Below are 19,994 nucleotides of genomic sequence, written 5' to 3'. Positions count from 1 at the left end.
GCATTGCTAAACAAGTAGGTCACAATAAGTGACTGTCTTTTTGAGTGAGCCAATGACTGAACAATTAGTTCAAATTTACGTATTGATTCCAGGAAAGAAATAAGTTGCTGAAACTATTTGATCTTTGATGCTCATACAAATTACTCATATAAACCACATTTTGCTTATGTTTATTTACTTCCAAACTGATGCACAAGGATGAAATAAAGAATATTATTTTACTAAATTCTTTACTACTTTTCTACTAACTCATTCATTTCTTATTTAAAACCATTCCTGTTCCTCCTCTTATGAATAATCCATTGAAACACTTCACCTGATTCTTATGTTTCTTATGAATCACCTTAACAAATAAATTATGCTACTTGTCCACTGTCATGCTTTTAAAGCTACTGTATTGCAGTTTTTTTGGGCCTTCAGACATACTAAAATGCATATCTGTAGATCAGAGAAATCAACATTTTTCCATTAAGACATGTGCCCAAACCCCCCTAACAAGCTCAATTTTGGGACCTCAGTATATTTATGAAACACTGCGTACAGCCCTGACTCACACGTTTCATTAAAAATATCTTAATTTGTGTTTCGAAGACTAACCAATGTCTAATGGGTTTGGAACATCATGAGGGTGAGTAAATGATGAGAGAATTTTCACTTTTGGGTGAACTATCCCTTCAAGCCCTGACTGCTTTTAGTAAAGCCCTGAATGTTTTTTGTTACCTTGTCTCTTTTTAAGTTTTCATGTCAGGTAATTTTTTGTCTCAACTTATTCAGAGCTGCAATTTGAACACATAAAATCTTCTGTAAACTAGTATATAATATTACATGAAGTATATAATATTCCATTATTTAATCAATGTATGATGCCCTGAATATCCAATAACCCTAGAACAACCCCATTATATAAACAAATTTTTAGACCATATAGCCAATTCAAAGACTTGTGGCAAGCAAGTAAAACACTTGCTTTTTTGTACTTTTGGGTGCTCATTACGTATGCAGTTATTTGCTATCAATTTTATTAATGACATCTTTTAATCGATAGACAGCCCTTAAATTACGACAGGGAGTCTGATGGAGATACTGTCTACGTGTTTGATGGACTCTGCAGGTCGCATGACCATGTGTGATTTAGCATGAAAGATCACCTGTTCTGTTGCTCTTGTTGTAGCAGCTGTACTGCGATCTTCCTCAGATCCAACACTTCCTTTAAGTCATCCTCATCTTCTTCAGCTAACTGCTCTTTCTCGGAGCTGAAGTAGCCAAGAGAGAGAGACAGACAAAAAAGAAAGAGACAAAAGGATGTTGTTGCTGAATTCTTAAACACAACTTAGTCAATCAGTCAAATTCTTACATCATGTTACTTGCACAATTAAGATGCTATTATAAAATTTCAGTCATCAGTGAAGGTCTGAGTCCATGTGAAGTTAAAGGAATTCATAGAAGAACAGACTGTTTAGAAATATCATAACAGAAGGGAATGTGGCTATGAATTCATGCATTCATTTGTTTAATTTATTTATCTTGGACCATTATCGGATTTACTAATGGCTAGCAGTCTTGTAGTGGCTGCCTTCAGGCACATATGTTAGCGTGATACAGGGAGTGATGGTACAGGACCTTAATGAAGCCTTTGAGCAGATATGGCATGTGCATTTTACTGTAAACATTGGTGTCTCGATAGGATATTTTTCTATTTTCTACCATTGGTTAATGGTTTCCCACCTCCATTTTATGGGTGGAGGAACCTTTTCATGAGTATCTGACCAGAGGAAGGTCAGTTGGGGCCCCATTAAGGCATTTGAGGCCTAGCATTGCTAACTCCTTTGGCAGCCCCTGCATCTCTCTCAGATGTATTGGCATTGCTTCTCCTCTGGGCAAGAGGGACCCAGACCAAATGGTAATTAGAATGGGGGAGTTCTCCCGTTTTCATGCGTTACTTTATCATGGCTTTGGCAGCAGAGCATGTTTGGTCATCATTCCTGGAACATATTGTCACCCAGCCATCTGTACACCACTACAACTTCAAAGTGAGACAAATCAAAAACACATCTCATTTCAATTAACTGTGAAAAAAATCTCTAAAGGCTGGAACACATTACACAACTTTTGCCCATATTTTCTTTAAAATACAAATTGTTTTCATTTGTCACACATCTCCAAGCAACAAGGCATGTTTCTGCATTAGTTTGTTGCGTTCGTAATGACTTGGAAGTTTGATAATGCGTGATCCTCAGTCATTTAGTGTATGATGCCCAGTTTTTGTCTGTTACAGGATGCCTATTGTTTTAAAATCTGTTCAGATTTTTTAATTATGTAGCGTATTCCAGCCTTAACAAAGGTTTTATAAAATAAACAAAAACTGGCAAAAAAAAAAAACATGATTTGAAGAACGTCTAATATATGAAATGTGTATCAAGAGCACTCTTGACAATCAAAACAATGACTCGAATGCCACAAACTACAACTCCTCCAAAAAAATCTAGTTTGACTCCACCCCTTTCTTTTTACCATACAAGGAATTCTTCTCATCTAGTAACCTAACGTACACATACACCCACTTAAGCGGATACACGATAAAACACCGAATAATTGGAAAGTATGGCTACTAACTCGGAATTTACATGATGACTCAAGTATTTGTTTGTTTCATTTTCACGCTTGGATACTACAGAATCTGGGAATTCTCTGGAAAATAATTATGACTCTGTGACCTTAAAAGGCTGAAGACGACTACAATGTAAAACTCCTGCGAACCTTCAATCTGTGAGCAAACTTTGTGTCATAGTTTTTTTTTAATATACTGTATATATTTAGTGTGACTCGCCAAATTCACTGAAAAGGGCTCCACCCATTATATTAAGAATCTGGGATCTTTCCATAATATTGGATGCAAATGAGATCTGTCAGCTCATCCTACAATCTGAAATAGTGACCGTGTTTTACATGTGATGGTGTTTACATAAATCTACATTTGAATACAACACAAGGGTGGAGGAAGCCTTGTAGCACTGGACAAACAAAAGGATAGGAACTGTGTTTTCCATTTGGTGCTTAACTCAATGCAAGGAAATATTCTGTTAACATGGTCCTTCTCATGTTAACACTTATGGAACACCAATGTAAAATAAAGCAAACACATAAAGCGTGTCTTAAAGCATGAAAGTCATTAGTGTATCATTTGAGGTAAAATATTTAAAAAAAAATTCCATAGACAAAACACTGTGTTGGCACTGGCACAGCCCTGCTACTTTAAGGCTTCTACAGTGAACCGGTGCCAGTTTTTAGAGAGGGGAGTGTGCGTTGGCATCATGACATGCCTATAGATATAGCGGTAACACTTTACAATAAGGTTCATTAGTTAACTACATTAGTTAACATGAACTAATAATGAACTGCACTTATACAGCGTTTATTAATCTGTTAATGTTAATTTCAACATTTACTAATACATTATTAAAATCTTGTTAACAGTAGTTAATGCACTGTGAACTAATATGAACATCTGTATTTTTATTAACTAACGTTAGCGTAGATTAGTAAATACAGTAACAAATGTATTGCTCATGGTTAGTTCATGTTAGTTAATATATTAATATAACTAATGGTTAATTAATGAACCTTATTGTAAAGTGTTACCGATATAGCTGCCAAAAACAAGTCACATACTGAATTCATCTATGTGTATTGTTGTGCAAAGTCTATTGTGGTGAAACGCATCCCATTCTTTTGTGAACTTTTCCCTCTCCTTTATTATTTAGACACTTAACAAAACAAAGTGTATATGATTACTGCTTACCCATGATCAAATGAATAAATAACTAAGAAATGCATTTAATGCAACACATTTGACATTGTCATAATATATAAAGCAAACAAACCTCCATTCCCTGACTCAACGTGTAACATTGTTAGTCCGGATCTAAATAAGATCTAATCTAGACTGGATGGGTGAACAGGCTTTGGGTGAGGTATGCCAAAAGGTTTTGCTTTTTCTGTTGTTCTGAACTCAATTCAATAGAATGCAAGGGAATTTTTTGGTTCATAAAATTGCATCACTTCCCCCTTTTGTTAACTTCTTTGGAACACCAAGGTAAAAAAAAAAAACAACCCAGGCTCGTAACACATGTGACGCAACATCATTGCTACACCATATGTAGAAAAATACCCACATTAAATAAAAAGAGCTGTCAATGTGCAAACATGAAGATAGCATTCATACTGCACACTTGATATGATTAGAAATAAAAATGCATAAAAACTTTAAACAATTACCATTGTCCATATCATACTAATTGGCAATAAATAAACATAAATGCATGCCCATTTCAAGTTCATAAATGAAAATGTAGCTCTTATTATTTAGCAATCTACATCCTCTCTCCTGCTAGAATACACTCAAATGTAAAGCTCCATCTACACTATTAAGTCTGCTTTTTCACTTTTATTAATTTTTGTTTGTGTATTGATAAATGCATGGACATGTGTCTTATTAAAGATAATAAGATAAAATAATATCATCAGTCTATCAACAAAAAGTTGTTTTGTTGTTGGACTATGTGGAACCCTTGATCATAGAGTACCGTCACTTTAAAATTCACCTAGAATGCACTCTATACCATTAGACATTGTTTAGGAAATTGTTGTCTATACCAGAAATGTGCATTTTACAAGCCAACACAAGTACGTTCAGTTGTTGTAGTCACCTCAGTTCTGGTGCCCCTTATCACATTCCCATAGTTTGTCAGAACTTTTACAGGAAAGTTTCAATGATTGTGCAATATCTGTGTAAAGCACATAAAATAGTGGAGGCAACAGACAAATCCCATGAGGAAAATAGCTAATTGAGTAAGTGAAGCAATCAATAATTAATAATTAAAAATAATTGCAATACAATGCCATGTCATAGTGCATTGCATAATCCGAGACACAGTAGTGGTTTGTTGACTATGAACGACATGGTGACACAAGCCAGAGAAAACTGTGCCACACCTATTCTAAGTAATCTAAAAAAAATAAAAAATACAAATTAAAAAAGGGGGGGGGAAAACAGTCATGCATGCATGTTTGTCACTTTTCCTGTGACAAACTGCACAACGGAATGTTTTAAAGGTCAAAAATGTTTGCAAAATACTGCAACCAAAACAAAAACCACAATGACATTTAGACTCTTGTTTGTCTAATGGGCCATTCACAAAGAATGCATTTCTGCATTCCACTACACTATTTTTCCACTGTTTTCTTTTGACATGTCATTCTAAAATCACAGCACTCAAATTTGAAGTGTAACTTTTAAAAATCGCATCTCTAGACCCCACGGTTTGTTCTTCATTCCACTGTCCTGCGTCTCACATTTTTTAAACACAAATATGCATTCTGTGTGAATGCCCCCGCCAAATATTTAAGAGCACTTCACTGCAGCTGCTACTTGTTACTTTGTTTAGAACACAGTACCAATATACAGTAAAATCCATCATGCTGTGAGCAGTTTGGACGTTTAAAGAGTTTTAATGTCTTTTAATGGTTATTTGTCTTTTTGCTCCTAAAGAGGCTTCGTCCGGTGTGAAGTCTTCATGTGTCAAAGGGCATTTGTAAAAAAAAAACAACAACTAGTAAAAGGTATTTTATCATACCCTCCATGTTCATTAAGAAATGGCTTCAAGTAAAACATCAATTATATGAAAGCAAAACCAACAATATAATGACTTGTAAAGTACACTCACCCATCACAATATAGCAATGTCTACAGTTACTTTTTTATTTGCGATTACAAATTACTATGCGATTCTTAAGTAATTCTTAAATAATTAATTTGTGCATCATCCAATTAATACATTTCATTTAGATTTGATTGACAGCATGTTGCACCAATTAAAAAGTTCCCGTCTCATGGAAATATGAGGGCTACATTTGTTGGTGGGAACGGCAGCTGTAGACTCTGAGGGTTGAAATTCATGGCACCTTTACATCAGGAGCTGAATGAAAACATACTTGAGTTCTAAGAAAAGAAATTCTGGATGGGGGATGTTTTTGAATGAGATTTGTTTTTATTGGCAGGAAGTATATCAAAGGAACTATTCATGATAATGAATGGAAGTTTAAGTCTGTGCAAGAAAATGACTTAGAACTACAAATAGTGATTTTGTGCACGGGAATATTGCTGCATATTATCTCTCACAAAACACCAGGCAGACTTACCCAGACTCCTCTTTCCAGTTCTCTTTGTCTTTGCTTTGGTGTGTTTTCAGAACCCGCTCCAGCTCCTGAGGACAAGAGAGGGGAAGCTCCTTTACAGTGTGTGGTTTAGTGAGTGATTTTATGTATACATGTACTCAAGTGTGTCATGTCTTTGTATAACAGGTAAGGATTAACAAAGCGTGTACATGTATATGGGACTGTCTAAAAGTTTATGCATGCAGTACCTTTATACATGACACATAGGGTGCATTGTGCTGTAGATCTCCCTCAGACAGAGTGCCCTCTTCATCTGGATTTGGGTCAATAAAGTCATATGGGTCCTGATCTGCACATAATCGGGATTAAATCAAATTGTGGTGTCAATCTTAAATCACAATTATGCAACATAATTACAGAAATACATGACACGCATTTCATATCTTTAACATAAACTGACAACCACCATAATAATGCAGGTGGTAAAAGAGACAGCAATATGAAGAATCAGTTCATCACATGTGGCTTTTCCACAAGCTGAAGTATATACTAATATGTAGAAGGTGCACAGAGTAATTCACACAAACACTAAACACCATCATGGTAACACACGACACTTAAATAATGCAATAAACATTCATTAAACAACAGAAGATGTAACGTAAACCCACATGTACATAACTGGTAGCAAACATGACAAAACTATTAAGAAACAATTATTTAAACAAAATACTTTAAAATGTGGAGTGTCAAGCAGGGAATTCTGGGAATATTCGTTTACAGTTTTGTACTGTAAATTATATGTTGATTTGTTCTTTTTTTACTTCTAAAAATTGTACAATTAACAGCATTTTACTGTAAAATTACATGAAATGTCTGGTTAGATCTTTTACAGTTTTCCCTGTATATAGTATGGGAACTTACTGTTGTTAACCTATTAACAGTTTTTTCCCGTAGCGTTTTTACAATATTTTACACTTAAAATTACACATTTTTTATTTCTATCATTACAACTCTCCAAAAAGTTTTATCAAGGCAATGGATATGACAATGCTAATTTATTTGGTCTTGGCCAAGGTAAACAGAGGTAAAACATTTTTGTTTTACATCCTCAGTAAAACAGTGAGTAGTGATTAGTCAATATTTATGTGACTAATAAAACATAACTAACATTCCTAATGCTGAAATCACACCTTTGTTTGAGTCCAGCTTTGTGAGAAGTATGTGTGTGTCAGCCCGTGCTGTCTCAGACACTTGAGAATGGAGGCTCATGGTGTCATCATCAGATGGCTGTGGAACAGAGCAGAAGAGAGACAGATGCCCTCTGGCAAACTGGCAAAAAGAGATTTACTTCTAGAAATTCAACTGCTACTTGTGTAACTCCCACATAATAGAATTCATCTATCATCCTATAAGATCATTTTTCTTTAACATCCAGGTCAGGCCAGTTTCCACAAGTGGGCCCTACCCACCTCACCCCACCCCAATATCTTGTTTGGTTGCCTGGTAGAACAGTCAAAACATTTTTTTTTACATTTAATCAAGTGACAAACAGCCTGTTTGAGTGTGCATGACTAATGCATGTATATGTGTGTTTACCTCTGTAGTCGACAGTCTTTTGTCACCGTTGTCACTGCCAATACCTGAGTCTGGGCCATGGTTCTTACTTGGATAGAAATCTTCCATACTAAACAAACAAACATATATACATTTAACAAAGACACAAAGAGACACACAACATCATTTCCCTTCACTATACTAAGAGATAGACGAGGATAAATTCAATGAAACGATAAAGCAATATCACACTTAGAAGACTCAACAAGTTAGTGGGCAATTATGTAAATAAATATGTCAATGTGTCCTGAAGACCCCCTTCTGAGGGTGCTCAGCTTAAACAAAAACAAAACACAACTTAATACAAATATTGAATTACAGAATTAAGGGAATGAAAAACATTAAGAAAAAATAGCAAGCATAATATATGCATATACAGTGGGTACGGAAAGTATTCAGACCCCCTTAAATTTTTCACTCTTTGTTATATTGCTATACAAACACAGATGTATACGCATTTACATATATACATAAACATCTAAATGAAATAAGAAAAGGGCACATTTTAACCAGAGCCTGTGTCATTAAAGTAAAGTAAAAATGGGCATCTACATTTTTGTAAATAGATCGGGTTTAATTCTGACTACAAAAATTAATCAATTCCATTTCATGGAAACAAAGAAGCAGCACAATTGTCCAATTATACAACACACAATTATACAATTATATCATAATATTGAGTAATATTGTTAAATAGATTTTGAGTCATTTAAATTAATATTAAAGGGGTCATATGATGCGATTTCAATTTTTCCTTTCTCTTTGGAGTGTTACAAGCTCTTGGTGCATAAAGAAGATCTGTAAAGTTGCAAAGACTAAAGTCTCAAATCCAAAGAGATATTCTTTATAAAAGTTCAGATCTACGTCGCTATGTGGGAAGATTTGCATAACGCCGCCTAAATGTTCACGCAAAGAAAGGCGGCGTAACTTTTATTCTTGCTGTAGTATTGTTGTTGCCGCCGCCACCATGTTATGAAGGCTCTGTGTGTTTTGTTGTGAAAGCGAAACTACTTTATTTGGCCTTCCAAAAGAGGACGATATCCGCTTCGTCATGCCTGGAGCTAATCCGTGCTGGTCGCTGAGGAAATACATCAACTTCGTGCTGTGGATCGCCGGATCGGCTTTCACCGTGGACGAAGCGGAGTCCAGCCCGGGGTCGTCACATGTGGTTGCCACAAGCCCGCTGGACGTTCCTTCGTCAAATCCGCTGGCTGCGCCGATCTCAAGCCTGCTGTGTGTGACGCTGTGTTTCGTTGTGAAAGCGAAACTACTTTGTTTGGCCTTCCAAAAATGGACACGACTAGAAATCAGTGGTTAAGTTGTATTTAGTTTTTTTAACCTTAAATCGCATAAACATTTCATTACACCAAATACACAAAATAATGTTCTTTTTAGCAACGTCATATGACCCCTTTAATATATTAATTTGAGTAACATTTTAACAATTTGTACATTTGTTTTTCCAACAATAAAACAGTTCCAACCGTTGTCAAAGTACATGCCTTCAAGCAACACATAGCAGAGATGTTTCATTCATGAAACTAATGTGTTTCTGAACAAGTACTTTGACTATTTCAAAGACTCATTCACAAAAGACAGTCACTGTTTTCTTATGTGAATGAATCAGTGCTTTTGAACAAATCACTTGAATGAATAATTCAATGACTCACTCTATTGTTTCTTTCCTGAATAAATCAGTGTTTTTCACTAATTGGTTGGGTGAACACAAAGACACTCAGCTGTCGCCACCTACTGGCATATCAATGTAACCTGCAGAAAGTCGCTGTAAAATCGTCACCACTAATGCACAGACTGACAGACAATCACAAACAAGAGGAGTGATAGAAACGGTGCTGATGGACTGTATTTTAGCACTCCTGAAATGCTGCTCGACCAATCAGATTCGAAGACTGGAAGCAACTGTTGTATACAAGAGTTTTTATTCCTGTCTGTGTCGGCATCCCCTATAATTCAATACAGTTTTGCATAAAAAAATATTGTGTACAAATAACTGTAGGCTAAAAAAACCTTAATAACTAATGTGACAGCACCTAGCGCAGGAAATATTATGAAAAACTGGAGAAATACAAAGTGCGGTAATGAGGTGAGTGTGCGGTTACCCACAAATGGTAGATTAAAAATGCTTTTGCAAGTTTTATGTGCATTATCAGTGCAGCAGTAAACACCTGTTCACTTAAAAAAATATGATTGATGGGGCTCTGAAAGTGCTGTTACTCATACTTGTTAAAATATATGCGTGCTTACAAAGTGGCATAGACATGAGAATGAAAGGCAAGGCTGTAGGTACCTGTCTGTCAGCTGCTGAGGCAAGCAGCGTTTTCCCAGAGAAGGCAGGTCAAGTGTGTCTGGTTTTTTATCCAGGCGACATGCCTGCAGGTTTAAATATTTAAAGATGTGGATATTTCCCTTTAGGCAGACCTGAAAGCAAAGAAGAAAATTAATCTCAGAACTGTCAAGGTGGGACAATACAAAACAGCAGAGAAATTACAGCCTCTCTAAAAAGTCTTCAGACTACTTATAAACAGACACACTACCATTAGTTAGAATTATTTTAAAGAAATTAATACTTTGATTCAGCAAGGATGCATTAAAGGATTAGTACACTTCTGGAATAAAAATTGTCTGATAATTTACTCACCCTCATGTCATCCAAGATGTTCATGTCTTTCTTCAGTCGCAAAGAAATTAAGGTTTTTGAGGAAAACATTCCAGAATTTTTCTCCATATAATGTATAAAAGTATATACACTTTTATGTTTTTTAGAAAATGACCAATCGTTTCACTAGATAAGACCTTTATTCCTCGGTTGGGTTCGTGTAAAGTCCTTTGAAGCTGCACTGCAAATATAGGACCTTCACTATAATTGGATTTTGGAAGTCCATTATATAGGAGAACAATCCTAGAATGTTTTCCTCAAAAACCTTAATTTGTTTGCGAATGAAGACAGAAAGACATGAACATCTTAGATGACATGAGGGTGAGTAAATTATCAGGAAATTTTTATTCTGGAAGTTAACTACTTTAAAATGATCAAAAGTGACAGTAAAAAGTTACTTTTTGCTGTATAAAACATTTATTTTAAATTGTAATAATATTCCACAATATATCACCAACCACAACATTTTGAACAGTAGTGTATATGTATACATAAAAATGCATACATACAGACATTATGTTAAGCCAATTCTCATTCTCATGTAAATATTTACATTCTGTGCAATGCAACAATTTATTTAAGATTGGATTTATGTTCATTTCACACAGAAATCTGTTTGTTTCATTAATATAATAATAAGATATATATATAATAATAAAAGTCAACAAAGCCATAGACTGGTGTCTACCTGTACGTGCACACACTTCCTCTCTGGGGGTATTGACAAGTAATTTCCAAGGAAAACTATACATTCTGTAGATAATTTCAGTAACAGGAAGGACTGGCTGTCCTCCAAATCTGCGTGTCGCAGCAAGACGAGCCATAGTAAAAGATCTTTGGTTATCAACAGAGATTAGGTGTTCACACTTAGTTATATTCTTTACAAGAACCAACTCAAGCCTCTTTCAGCGAACACAAAAAAATATTTTCCCCATTGTTTTTGTTTTTATGATTTTCATTGTAATTATCATCAAAAATGTTAAATAAATCAAGAAATATATTGTAATGATATTATACTGTAAAAAATGTATTTAATAAAATAATATAAATATTATTTAACAGTAACAGTAAATAACAGCAACAGTAAAACTGTACAATTATAATACCAAAATTGACATATTAATTTCTTCCTTTTCAAACATTAAATTATCAAGCTTTTTAGTGTTTTTTGGCACTCTGAAACTGCAGCACATTTATTTAATTCAATTGCAGCCTTAGCCATACTATGATATTGACTTAAATTAATCTACCAAATAAATTATAAGTTACACAAACAGAAACGGTAACACTGATAACACTGTAATACTGTATCCCAGTCAAAGCCTTTTCCACTGCAATTCATTTGACCACAGGCGTTATGCACTCTTTTTGTGGTTTTTTGCGTTTGTGTGGTATATCTTTTATTTTTTTTGAGGTGATTATTCTTGGCTCATGTGGCACCTTAGGTGAGATATGAACAAAGCAAAACACCATCATCATTATTGCATCAATACACCTGATATTTTAGGGATTTTCCATTGGCAGCCACTGGATGGCGCCAACAGAAAATAAATAAAGAACAGACAGTAACATTAAAAAATCTTCAGCTTCAGCTCAATACATGTGAAGAGATAGACAGCAACAGACGAGTACAGACACACCTGGGCAGGAGGAGACTGCATGGGGTTGTTGTCAAGAATGATGTGCTGTAACTGCTTAAGTTTGCGGTAAGATATGGGAATCTCAGTGATTTTATTACAGGAGAAATCCAACCTGATCAACGGCAGATCGGACCACTCTGTGAGAACGAAAATAAAGAAATATATAATGAGAATTTCCATCCTAACTCATAGTATTAACATAACTAGTATACACACTAAATGTGCTTAATGTCAGTGTATATACAGTAAAGATTTTGTCGTTTTATCTGACTGATGCTTTTGTTGACATATCTGTGTTGTGTATATGTCTATACCATCTGGTAACACTTGTAGACAATTTCTTCGTATGTTAAGTTCTCGTAACGCGAGGAGTTTCCCCATTTGAGCAGGAAGCACCTGGATCTCATTACAGCTGATGTCCTGAACATAGGAAACACATATACTGTAAACAAACGTCACAGAAACACAGACATTAGTATATACAATACAATCACGCATGTATTTCCACACACTGACCAATTCCATGAGGTCTTTGGCCTTTCCGATATCTTCAGGAATAGATGGGAGTTTATTGTTGCTGACCACCAGTACTTTCAGAGGAAGATTGAAGAGAAACTTGGGGAGAACGGACAGCTGATTTCGACTGAAAACACAAGGATTGGATTCAATAAATACACATTTCATCCTCTTATCATTTTCTCTAATGAGAGAACCCACAGAACAACTGAAATCAATTAAACCCCTTACAGTTGCTGGATGATAGCAACTACCATTCTGCAAAGGACTCTTGTGTCTCTCATGAAAATAAAATAAAAACAGTAATATTGTGAAATATCATTACAATATTAAAATAACTGTTTTCAATTTGAAAACGTTTTAAAATGTCATTTATTCCTGTGATGAAAACGCTGCATTTTCAGCACCATTACTCCAGTCTTCAGTGTCACATGATCCTTCAGAAATCATTCTAATATGCTGATTTGCTGCTCAAGAAACATTTTCTATTATTATTAATGTTGAAATCAGTTGTGCTGCTTAACATTTTTGTGGAAACCTTTCAGAATTCTGTGATGAATAGAAAGTTCCAAAAAACAGCATTTATTTTAAATAGAAAACTTTTGTAACATTATGTAATGTATTTATTGTCTTCAAATACCTTGAAGTCAAACATGCTTAAATTGTAATAATATTTGACAATGTTATTGTTTTTACTGTATTTTTGATTAAATAAAACATTAGAACAATAGTGTTCAATCAGGGTTTAAAACTACTTGATTTAAATCCATTTCTATGAGTCCACGATACATTTAAATGCAGTTTCATTTAAAAGACTTTTTTTTTTTACAGCTTGAACAACGATAGATGGCATGGAAGCCAGAGGCCAAGGTAGTCTTAGAAATAGATCAGTATAATGAGATGTCAAAGTGAGTTAACATATAAAGACATCAGAGTTGTCACGATACGCTACTGTGAGGAGCACGGAGCGAGGAACGAGGAGACGTGGCGTAGACTTCAAACAGACTTTAATTAACATCCATGGAACCAGGAACACACGTAGCAGGGAAGGACGAACAATACTGGACAAAGAAACTAGGAACCAAACTCACATTAAATACACTTGACTTGACGAGACACACCTGGGAGCAATAAACAATCAAACACATGGGAAAACTAGGTCAGGGCAGGCACATTGAGGAGGAAAAACACACAGATAGAGTCCAGGGGCGTGACAATAGTGTGGGTATTACCTGATGTTCAGGTAGGTAAGCATCTGTAGGTTGATAATGGCCTCTGGAACCATCTTTATGCAGTTGTGGTAGAGGTTTAATGACTCCAGCGGCGCAAACATACAAACTTCTGGAGGGATTTCACAAAAATGGTTTTTCGACAAGTCTAAAAAGAAAAAAGATAATCAGATAAGTTTAACACACCAGATGAGATCAAAAGAAAGATACAGAGACATATTTACAAACTAATTATGCATGCTAGTGTACCACACATCCAAACAAAAAGTTTGAAGCCCTGTTACTCAGGACTACTGTCTACAAGAGAAAGAATAATTGATTTATTGGATAATTAACTGGTTGATTAGTCTGATCTATAGGAGTTTCACCTTATCAGACATTGACAAAGCAGCAGTGTAACACACACACACACACACACACACACAGAACAAGAGAGAAAGAGCAAATTGGGGTTATTGATTTGTTAAGGCAGTACATATAATTCAGATGCAGTGAGAAGAGCTCTGTCACTAGCTTTGCTTATGTGACACCTAATATTAAAACAGCTGAGATTGAAGACAATGAAATGACATGAAAACGTGGGGAATGTGACCACACAACCCCATGTTGTGTTTTACATTGAGCAAATGGGTATTTAAATGCAACTACACAACAGTTAGTTCTAGTCCTTGAATCTGATTGGTCGAGCTGATATACAGTCCAACAGCACTGGGAGGTTTCTTTGTATGCGTCACTGTACTTGACTGTGTTTGCATGTTCAAGACAGACTGTCAGTCTGGGGTTTTTCAGTGACTCTTCCTGCCGTCGTTATGCCAGTAGGTGGCAACAAGTGACTTGAATTATTCTCCACTGATTTGTTCAAAACCACTGATTCATTCACAAACCAATGTGTGTAACTCAGTGGTTGATCTTACTTTGGCTTCACATTGGGACCATTTTGACTGGAAGAAAAAAGAACGGTGTATGAAATATCAGCCCTCATCCTCAAATCGACATCAATCTCAAGCTTCAACCAATCAGAACTGAGTTATCATTACCATAGTGTTGCCATGGGAGCAGACATGCATGCAGAAGAAAAGTCATGTCAACTTCCTCTATCATTTATACCCTCTTTGAAAAGAGAAAGAGTGTATGTGAGAGAAATATTAAAGAATGTAGCTATGTCAAAGCAGACAGAAAAAGCAGTAAGACAAACAGAAAGGGATTGATTTCATTTTAGAGACCTTTTGAGCACATTACATATCCAGGGCTCGACGCTTACTTTACTTTTTAGGAGCACTTGTGCTCCTAACTTAAAAATTTAGGAGCACGTTCAAAATTTTAGGAGCACCTTCTAATCAATAATCCAAAATTTTATCAAAAAGTATAGCCTTCCCATTACGAGGTAATATTTGACTCCTCTAACTTTATAAAAAGTATGTCATCTTTTGTCAAATTCTTAAAAAAAGTATATTTTATAAGCTTTTTAAAAATTGTAATTAAAACGACAGAATAAGAGTAGAATAAGAAAAGTTAAAAATCAAACGAAATCAGAACACAGAAGGTACAGAAGAACACAAAAGTGGCTTGATGTACTTTCAGACATTTAATGAGGTTCAGAAGTGGAATGAGTGCAATTAAATCCATAAATCCATGATGATATTAATGTTTTAAATATCAAATTTTGAATATAGAAATATTAAAATATAACTTACAATAGGCGCGTTTCCATTACCCTTCAAATTGAACAAATTGAAATTGCGAATTGAAAATACGCCTAATGGAAACGCGTCAATTTCGCAAAAACGGCCATATATCGCAAAAAAGTTTTTACGCTCGCATGAGGTGGTTTTTCAGGCAATGTGAAAAAGGATTAATTCGCAAAACTGCAATGGAAACGGCTTTTTCGCATTTACAGGTCACATGGCGTATGTAAAAAGTCATATGATCATTCTTCAATGTACTATAACCTCCAAGAAACACTTCATACGTGGCCGCGCTCCAGTATAAGGGGCTTTCCCTACTATTAATGCTTAGACAATTTACACTGCACATGTCTGCGGTGCAGTGTGGCTCTGATACGGCCACTGAAGCTGATTACGGCCACTCAATGCTTGTGTTTATGTTTTTATACAGGCTGTGGTTTATTCCAGCCTCGCCACGCACGTTTCTGAAGCGGCTCTCTTTGCTGCTTCTGTAAAGATACACGCATAAGCCTCCTTTGAATAAATATAGCCAAAATCCCACCAAAATCCGTTGCCATGATTTATCGCGAGAGGCAAAAGGTTACGTTTTAGCCGCATAACATTTCGCAATACTTTTTTTATCAACATCGGAAAATATCGCCAAAGTTTTGCGCAAATCTGTAATGGAAACGCGCCTAATGACTTACAAAGATACATAACAGCTACAAGTGTATGCACTACTTGCTTTATGCAAGCACTATATAGGATAAATCACTATACAGGATTTACCCTATTATACTTTATCGACACGAATTGATAGGTGAAACAACAAACAGCCACCCACACACAAATAGTCTATAAACAAAGCATCAGGCTGTCGTTGACTTTACATAAAAACGGTAAAAGTTACTCATCGTCAGGCTACAGAAGAATACCATAATTCCTCCGTTCAATTAGGCCTAAGACATCGAGAGTCACGCAGACCTATAACAACCCAGCCACAACACATAATTGCAAATAACATGCCTTACCTTAACACAGAATCGACCACAGAGTCCAACGTTTATATTTTTTCTACGAATCTTTGAGTTAACGTACTAAACATGAGTGGAATTTGCACCGCAGCGCCCCCACACCTTGATGCTCCTGACAAGAATAGCATGTATAGTTATCTTTATTGAAGTGAATTGGGTTTAAATCGCCATCATGCATGAATGTTATTTTTGCAATTTTACACATAATAATCCACGATGACCACATTACACAAAACTGAAATTGCACGTCAAAATAACACATTGTCAATATTTTTTGAGACCCCCCCCAAAATTTCACAAATCACGTTTTCGGGGGAGCCCATGTCTTATTAAGGGGAGCCGAGCTCCCCCTAGCTCCCCCGTAGTTCGCACCCTGGCCCCCTCCCTCCGAAGCTTCGAATATTCGGTGTTGATTTCTACCGAAGCTTCGAAGCTCAAAAAATGGTATTCAGACCCAGCCCTATTATCCATATCTTCAGGAGACTTCAGAAGATGCTTTTGCTAAACTAACACAATACAACAAGATTAAGCTGTTAGCTAACAAGGCATTTAAAAGGTACTTTAGTTCAAAAACCTGTAATATTGAGTTAAACCAACCCAAACCAACACATTCTTACCTGTGAAAGTTGATTAAAATTTAGGTAGCTTTTACAAGCAGATGCTGCACAATGCATCTTGAAACTCATTGATTTTTATTGTGAGTGACGACATATAGACAGTTCCAAGATGGCGGACGCGTCAACGTATCGGGAGAGGTCGAATGTGGAATCTACCTATAAATATCTATGCTGGCAACTATTACAGACTGAAGCAGTGTTGCCTGGCAACTGTTACAAACCCAAACTGTGCTGACTCCACCTCAGACATTCCTCTTGAACAACCTTCAGTAGGCTGATAAGACAGCAGAGCAGGTGGAGCATGCTCATGTTAGTTCAGCAGCCGGGCTTCAACACAGCTGCATGTCAACAACAAGGTCGTACATTATCAACATTATTCACACATTTCTGTAACATATGGACAAATCGGACACATTATTATTTGTTATATTTAACAAATAATCCAACAGACCCCTCACCCAACAATCGGACTGGGTGCCGGGATGTCTGTGAACCAATGTTCCCTCGAATTGTTTTCTTGCTGAGCAAAACTTTTTTTGGCCTTATTTCGGCCACCTGAGCAAAAACATTATGTATATCAGACCTGTACAGCGCACACACAAAAAAGTGTGAAACTTTTAACTTGAATGTGCTATTTATATTTTATTTGACTCTTGATGTAACTAATTGATGCACATTTTAGGTTTCCTGAGAAAACATTTTTACATTGCTGTTACTTACCAAGAAATTCTTTTAAAAAAATCAAGTAAAAACTCATGCAGAAGTTAAATTCTTTATTATAATATAATATAATAATATGAAAAAATGAAGCAGTTATTGCTCATGAATTGTGCCCATCATCCGCTAATTCCACCACTTAATCAAGCCACTCTTCTTTAAAACATGATGATATTTTATTTCACGTCACTGCGTTTGCATTAGCTCTCGTGCTGAGCTATTTCGTCCGCAACTACTAAAGTATTCGATTTCTACAGCGACTCATTTGGCGCACATCATTCTCTTTCTATGAAACCTGCAAACCGCATTCACCAGTTCTATTGCGACACCAACTCTACAGCGGGTTGTGAAGGGACATGTGGCCAAGTATGGTTACCCATACTAGGAATTAGTGCTCTGCATTTAACCCATCCTAAGTGCACACACACAGCAGTGAACACACACCCAGAGCAGTGGGCAGCCATTTATGCTGGGGGTTCGGTGCCTTGCTCAAGGGCACCTCAGTCGTGGTATTGAAGGTGGAACACCTACAATTCCTGCTGGACCGGAGACTCGAACTCGCAACCTTTGGGTTATGAGTCCGACTCTCTAACCATTAGGCCACGACTTCCCCATGTTTGTCCGAGCATTGCAATTATTTTGCATTTACTAGAACTCAAATTAAATCTCAAATAAAATCAAATGGCTTCCCCAACTCATTTCTGCACCTGTCCTTTGTACAGCATATTACTTCTTTAGCGCGGTCTGAAGTGCGTGCAGCTTAGAGGGAACATAGCTGTGAACGACCCCCCAGGACACTGGTTACCATGGCAGCCAGGATACCTCAGCCAGATAAAATAACTTTTGTGGCCCCATGGAATTCCGAGTTTTACTCTCACTTAAATCACTGTGAAACAGACACATACTGCCTACAGATGCTTTATGATAGAATTATTACATGATGTAACCCTATTGGTGCCACTTTTGATATCAAAATAACCCTTGTTTAGTCCACCACCCACTGGTGCATAACATGTCCTCATAACATGCTCGTTATATTAATCAGAGTATACGGGACACAAACTGCCTGCCCACTCTGATCATGCAAATGAGCCAGCTTTCAAACAAAGGGTCATAAACTTTCCCTCCAAAAGGTTAAGTTACCATTGGCTCACTGACCCCCTAGAGGTGTGACCTTGCCAGAAATGAAAAGGCCTCACATCCATGACACACTCTTCGTGATCACAATTCCAACACCACAAACCATCAAGACTTTCATCCGAGACTACATCCGGACACTCATTCAACCGCCCAGTATCATGCATTTAACTAAATGAAACAGAGGTTTAGTATAAGCTGTAGACCCCATTGTAAAACGGCGCTGATGGTTTCACTCAGGTGGTTAACGGACTCATTTTCCATAACTGCATTCAACGGTTTCATTCATCCACCTTTTTTTCCACCTAATTTGCTACATTTCACTTGTAAACATTCAAACATTTAGAAAGATCAGTATTTTACAGATGTTTATCTGTTTGGTATAATTTTATAATTTTGAGCATGAAAATAAAAGATAACACCAGTGCCAGACATTACATTTAGTAATTTAGAAGACGCTTTTATCCAAAGCGACTTACAAATGAGGACAATGGAAGCAATCAAAATCAACAAGAGAGCAATGATATGTAAGTGCTATAACAAGTCTCAGTTAGCTTAATGCAGTACACATTGCAAGGGCTTTTTTAAAAATCATATAATAAATAAAAAGAAAACAGATAGAATAGAAAAAGAATAGAGCAAGCTAGTGATAGAGGCCTTTTTTGCTTTTGTTAATAGTATAATAAATAAAAAGAAAACAAATAGATAGAATACAAAAAGATTAGAGAAGCTAGTGTTTTTTTAAGACAACAAGCAGTTAGTAAATTAATAGAGTGCAAGTCTAAATGGGGCACTTTTTTTTTTAAAGAATATAATTAGAATAGAGAGTGCTAGAGTTAGAGGGTCAAATAAAGATGGAAGAGATGTGTTTTTAGTTGATTCTTGAAGATGGCTAAGCACTCAGCTGCTCAGATTGAGTTGGGCAAATCATTCCAGCAAGAGGGAACAGTTAATGTAAAAGTCCGTAAAAGT

The 19,994-nt window shown here is 36.2% G+C and overlaps 1 protein-coding gene across 2 annotated transcripts in view; it reads right to left on the bottom strand.

Moving 5' to 3' along the window:
* Window positions 1–19,994, bottom strand: part of LOC107596131 (leucine-rich repeat and calponin homology domain-containing protein 2) — a 73,053-nt gene that overhangs the window by 28,906 nt on the left and 24,153 nt on the right. Inside the window, exons 2-12 of one of the 2 annotated variants that reach the window (XM_016286786.1) lie at window positions 13,857–14,001; window positions 13,716–13,745; window positions 12,625–12,751; window positions 12,423–12,528; window positions 12,109–12,245; window positions 10,100–10,230; window positions 7,774–7,861; window positions 7,368–7,464; window positions 6,423–6,523; window positions 6,199–6,263; window positions 1,149–1,253 (exon numbers count right to left, since the gene is read on the bottom strand). In XM_016286786.1, the coding sequence (XP_016142272.1) occupies window positions 1,149–1,253; window positions 6,199–6,263; window positions 6,423–6,523; window positions 7,368–7,464; window positions 7,774–7,861; window positions 10,100–10,230; window positions 12,109–12,245; window positions 12,423–12,528; window positions 12,625–12,751; window positions 13,716–13,745; window positions 13,857–14,001 (1,132 nt within the window). The remainder of the gene's footprint in view (window positions 1–1,148; window positions 1,254–6,198; window positions 6,264–6,422; window positions 6,524–7,367; window positions 7,465–7,773; window positions 7,862–10,099; window positions 10,231–12,108; window positions 12,246–12,422; window positions 12,529–12,624; window positions 12,752–13,715; window positions 13,746–13,856; window positions 14,002–19,994) is intronic. The other variant, XM_016286787.1, reaches the window with a different exon arrangement.

Source organism: Sinocyclocheilus grahami, unplaced genomic scaffold (assembly GCF_001515645.1).
Source record: "Sinocyclocheilus grahami isolate Dianchi unplaced genomic scaffold, SAMN03320097.WGS_v1.1 scaffold215.1, whole genome shotgun sequence".
Classification (NCBI taxonomy): domain Eukaryota; kingdom Metazoa; phylum Chordata; class Actinopteri; order Cypriniformes; family Cyprinidae; genus Sinocyclocheilus; species Sinocyclocheilus grahami.
This window is presented reverse-complemented; position numbering and strand designations above follow the sequence as displayed.